General features: G+C 40.6%; 1 protein-coding gene across 1 annotated transcript; it reads right to left on the bottom strand.

Annotated features, from left to right (window-relative positions):
* Positions 1 to 453: 453 nt before the first annotated feature.
* Positions 454 to 1,873, bottom strand: LOC123084374 (uncharacterized). The gene is made up of 3 exons (XM_044506011.1): positions 1,716 to 1,873; positions 1,434 to 1,547; positions 454 to 1,306 (listed from the first exon to the last, which is right to left on the bottom strand). Exons 1-3 carry the CDS (start codon positions 1,814 to 1,816, stop codon positions 454 to 456), a joined length of 1,068 nt encoding a protein of 355 aa, XP_044361946.1. The 5' UTR covers positions 1,817 to 1,873.
* Positions 1,874 to 5,447: the final 3,574 nt, after the last annotated feature.

Below are 5,447 nucleotides of genomic sequence, written 5' to 3' on the forward strand. Positions count from 1 at the left end.
ATATTATTTAAGAAAAAGTAGGGTTTCCAGTTAAAAAAAAGAGAGAAATTAAAAGAATACTGAAACTAAATCTCAAAAACTCTCAAGCCTAACTCAAAATAAGGCTCAACCCAAGCTTGAAACGAAGGACAGAGCCAGGATTTGAGCTTCAGTGGGGCTGGTTAAACTGGCTTAAGGTTGTGTGAGGTTCATCAGAAGGGGAAACATGGTTGACACATAATGTATTTAGTGTAGACTAGTACTCATGCCCCCCCCCCCCCCCCCCCCCACACACACACACATGAAAACCCTCTTCCCCCTTGTTTCCATCTCTGCTTGAAACCCTATGTACTTGTTTCTCCTTGCCCTGTGCACAGCCATGGCAACCTCTTAAATTTATTGCATCCAACATCTAAAACCAGCACAATAGTAATAAAATAACTGAGAAATAAGGTAGGATGCAGATAGAACTCACTATTTATCCATCAGGCCCTTCTCCAATAGGGTTCGCACCAGCCAGGGAAGAAATTTGCAGAACGTCTTGGCGGTTAACAGCTCCAGGTCAGCTATATGTCGCTCACACTGCCCTTGCACTTTTTGTTGCCCTTGCCAGTGCCCACCATGCTCAAGAACATTGCGTTTGAACCTCATAAGCCCACACACGCCGTCGTCGTACTTATCAGTCCTCTGCAGACTAGGTTTATTTTTGTGAGTGTACACCTTATGAAGAACATCATTGCCATCCTTTTGTGCAGATTTCACAGATGTCTTCCAATCATCAGGGTATGGCTTTTCTACCATAATGTCCAGGTTAGGAGGGCGTTGTTTGGAGTAGTATTTATTAAATATATTAGGGAGCATAGTTTCGAAGCATCTACGCCCAGATGAGGGCATGAGGGCGGGATGATATCTCAAAGATTCCATGAACCATTTCTGCCCAACACACACATTAGTCGCTCCATGTAGCTCTTCATTGAACTGATCAAAGTAGACTGGCAAAACATTATTAATCTTGTAAAATGGTATGAACAACTTAGCAGCTGTGCGTAGGTCTTTTAGCATAGCCTCTTCTGAAGCTGGCACGGTGTCTTGTAGTATCTTCATCTGTTTAGAACCACATCCATAATCAATGATCACAATGTCGTCCTGATTAAATATGCCTTCCCAGCTCAGTTTATTTAGATGATTCTCTGACACGGCATCTACCAGCATCTCAATCAATGACCTGCCATTGACTGTTGCAGCAGGAATTGGTGTTTTGTGCACAGAAACCTTCACAGACTGGACAAGAGGACCATTTGATAAGAAGTCTTCAAGCTTCTCCATACTATGCACGTACATGCAAGACAAACAATCTTTCTTACTTTCATGCAAAATAGAAGGAAGAGGCTATACATAGATGGTGATCCATTTGCTAAAGATAGCTAGATAACTAGCTAGGATCGGTAGCACACCTTGCTGGGAAGCCGCTGAAAGATAAGCATGTCTTATCACGCCATCCCTTTTCATTTCTGTTTTTTTTCTGTGCGAGGAACTTTTGGGCAACAGGTAGTAGCCAATCCTCATGGCTGGCATCAAAATAATTAAGCATATTAAGCAGCCGATTGATCAAGATGTTGTGCATGTGTAGCTATTTAGGAATTAAACAAGATAGCCAATCATACTCGAAAACAAACTCCATATATTAAACATGACACATAGTACATACAGAGGAGGGAGGGGGGGGGGGGGGGTACCTGTTGAGGATTTTACATGTAGCAGTTATTAGATCAAGATTATCGAATTCACACATCTGGTCGAAAGATACATTTATAGTGTAGGATGACCTTGCCCTCATCGAAAGTAGATATGATTTGAAATATGGAACCTTGTCTTGGCCTTGACGATATCTGCAGTCAACAACACTCGAAATCATGTCATGGATCTTGTTTTTTATGTCGGGAATTCAGAAGCTAGGTGGGTAGAGAGAGACTCTGAGTGTGCACAAGAACTGTGTTCTCAATAGCGCTTACTCTTCTAGAAAAGAGAGGAATAATCGCTGTGCTTCACGGATCTGCTCGGGTTTTGGTGTGTCCCTCATGGAAGCAGCTGACGGGCGTTGCCGAGCGGTTGTAAGAGCTTTGAGAGAGGGCCGGGCTCGAACTGGACGGGGCTTGTTCTGAGGTAAGGTGGGGGTGGGCGGTGCTCTTTTCGCAGCTTTACGGCCGGGGGGCGCCAAGACGGCCGGAGAAATCCTGGCCCAGCAGTTGCCAGCATCAGCAGATGTGCTAGCGGCGAGCTTACCACCGCTACCAGACGCCGCCTTGGCCGTGGGCGACAACGTAGACGAGGTAACTGCGGCTCCGGCTGGTGGTGCGGCGGCCGAGGAGGGTGTGTTTCCCGCCCTTGTCGCCATGTGTGGTGGGTTTGACGCTCTTTTTGCACGCCCCATGGAGGAGAAACTTGCAGGCAGCTGCGCGAATCTGGGGAAACCCTACTTCTCTCGCAGTAACTCTGTGGCTGCCTAGGTCATACTGCTCTTCTTCCTTTTTTTTTTTTTTTGAGTAACCACTGCTCTTCTTCCTTTTCACAGAAGGTCACTCAGCCAGATGTTGGGCCTTTGACCTCCTCCCCAGCGCCCCATTGGCCTGCTGGCTCTCGCGCACGGCTACATGGTCCACGGCCCCATGCGCCTTGACCGTTGTTTCTCAAAAAACAAAAAAACCGTCCTGATAGTTTATCACTTACCTTTGATCTCGGAACGTTGAGTAAACCCACAAGGTTCCCACAAAAATTACAGATTTGTAAAAGTTCGTGAGTTTTTAAAATTTGTTCAGTTGGAAAACGTTCATGAGTTTGAAAAAGAATCATGAAGTTGAAAAATGTTCACAGATTTGAGATTTTTTTTAAATGTTCATGGATTTGAAATGTCCACGAAATTGAAAAAGTCTGGAAATTCAGATAATGTCACGGATATGAAAAAATGGATTTGAAAGATGCTTGCGAATTTGAAAAGTTTGTGGTTTGAAAAATGTTTAAAGTATTTTCGCAAAATAAATGTTTAAATAATAGAAAACACTTTGTGATTTTTTAAAAAAAAAATAATCATGGAGGTTTTCCTCCCTCCGCGTCGTATTGGGATGACCCATTCCCATGCATAGCAAGTAAAAAAGCTGAGAAAATGGTTGAAGCAGACTTCAAACCCTGGTCTCCAGGGTATCACTAGCGCAGCTAGCCACTCGGTCCAAATCCCATTCATGGAAAGTAGCAGACGCACATACTACTTGAGGCGACTAGAGTCGGTTTTCTTTGTTTTTCATATTTTTTCTCTTGTTTTTTCTTCTTCTTCATTTTTCCATTATTATTTTTGCATTTTGTTTCTTTTTGTTATTTTCCCGTTTATTTTCTTTACATTGTTTCTCTTTGTTCTTATTGATTAGTATTATACATTTTCGTATATGACAACAACATTTTTCTAATACACGTCTAATATTCTTCCAACAGAAATTAAATATTTTTGTAATACATGGTAAACATTTTGTCTATACAGATTTTAAAACATTTTTCAAATGCTTGACTAATATTTTTTCTATATATTTTTATAATGCTTGATTTTCAGTTTTCAAATAAAAAGATTTACATTTTTTGAATACATGGCCAACATTTTTCCAATACACATTTAACATTTTCCAAACTCTTGATCAACATTTTCTAAAACTTTTTCATCATTTTTATAATGCATGGTAAACAATTTTCTATACACATTTAAAAGTTTGCATATTCTTGGTTAATATTTTTCAAATACTTTTCAATATTTTTCAAATGCTTGATGAACATCTTTATATACATGATCAATTTTTTTATCATTTTTTAATACAAGGTCAACATTTTTTTATATAAACATTTAACATTCACCAAATGCCTGATTAAAAATTTTCAAATACTTGTTCAACAATTTTTTCAAAATGCTTGATTAATATTCTATCGACATTATAAAAAAAATTCATCATTTTTCTAATACATGATCAGCAATTTTGCTATTTATATTCAACATTTTTTCAAGTGTATGCTAACTTTTTTCAGTAGTAGTTGTTAAACATTTTTCAAATACTTTGTTGAACATTTTTCCAAATGTTTTTCATAGAGTATTTTGTGTAATATATATGCTTAGAATATTCCAATGTGCATACAAAAATACAAAAATAAAGCAAGAAAACAAAAACAAATAGCAGAAAATAAGAAAGAAAAAGATCAATTGGCTTGTTGCACGCGTGGGTCGGCCCATCTCGGTCGTGCCTTCAAGGCGAGATGAGAACAACTAGTTGACCAGCGCTCCCTCGGGAGCATCCCAACGATCACTTGAGGGTGGCCGGAGAGCGCGCCACTTGGCGCGCTCTTAGCCACCACGTGTCGCGCTCTGGGTGCTTCCTCTAGATTTTTTGTTATTTTTTCGCACGCGTTTTCCACTTCTTAGACGGTTTTTTCTGGGTTTTTTTTACCTTTTGGTTTTTTACCGGTCTTTCTTAGCTTTTGGACAAAAAAATTCAAAAAAAACTATTTACGTGAAAAAACATGTGTTTTTTTTGCTTCCGCAATAGGCATGGTTTTGCTTTTACGACAGGCACGGACATGCCTCTCGGAAGCGAAAAAAAATGTGTTTTCCTTTTTTTTTCTTCCGTGAGAGACACGGTTTTGCTTCCGCGAGAGGCATGGTCGTGCCTCTGGAAAAAATCGTGTTTTCTCTTCTTCTTTTTTCCTTCCGCGGAGGCACGATTTTTCTTCTGAGAGAGGCATGGTTGTGCCTCTCGAAAACGAAAAACAAAACGCGTTTTCTCTCTTTTTTTTCCCTTCCGGAAATGAAAAAAAATGTGCTTTCTATTTTTGTCCTTCCACGAGAGACATAGTTTTCCTTCGGCGAGAGGCATGGCCGTGCCTCCGGAAAATAGGGGGAAAACTTGTCCTTCCATGAGAGACATAGTTTTCCTTCCACTAAGGCACGGTTTTGCTTCTGAGAGAGGCACGGCCGTGCCTCTCGGAAACGAAAAAAATGCGCTTTTTTTTCCTTCCTTGAGCGGTTTAGTTTTGCTGCCGCGAGAGACACGGCCATGTCTCTCGAAAATGGCTGTTGGAAAGGGGAAAAAATGTGCTCCTGGTTCGGTTTTTGTCCTTTTTTGTGAAGAAAAAAGTTAACCAAAACCTATCAACATCGGATCTAGTTTTGAAGATCTTGATGCGAGGAATTCAGCGATGAAAACAGGTCGAGATTTGGGCACACGGTTTGAGAGATAAAACATTTTGAATAAACGGTTCTAAAAAAAAGGGAAAATCCCATGTTACGACAAGTGGCGCACGCGGCGCGCCACTTGTCGCAATCTGGGAAGATGAAAATGATCTTTGAAAGAAGTACTACTCAATTAGTGATTTCAAGGCAAGACATAGGGACACCCGTGTCAAGCGCTGCCAAATAAGAATTGGCGGGCTTTTCTTAA

Source organism: Triticum aestivum, chromosome 4A, assembly GCF_018294505.1.
Source record: "Triticum aestivum cultivar Chinese Spring chromosome 4A, IWGSC CS RefSeq v2.1, whole genome shotgun sequence".
NCBI lineage: Eukaryota > Viridiplantae > Streptophyta > Magnoliopsida > Poales > Poaceae > Triticum > Triticum aestivum.

What these genes read in the sequence shown, in the direction of transcription:
- LOC123084374 (XM_044506011.1), bottom strand. Translation starts at nt 1,816, where the DNA reads ATGAGGGCAAGGTCATCCTACACTATAAATGTATCTTTCGACCAGATG. An exon ending in ACATGTAAAATCCTCAACAG is followed by an intron (nt 1,548 to 1,715) that starts GTACCCCCCCCC and finishes TTTTGATGCCAG; the next exon opens with CCATGAGGATTGGCTACTAC. An exon ending in TTCAGCGGCTTCCCAGCAAG is followed by an intron (nt 1,307 to 1,433) that starts GTGTGCTACCGA and finishes GTACGTGCATAG; the next exon opens with TATGGAGAAGCTTGAAGACT.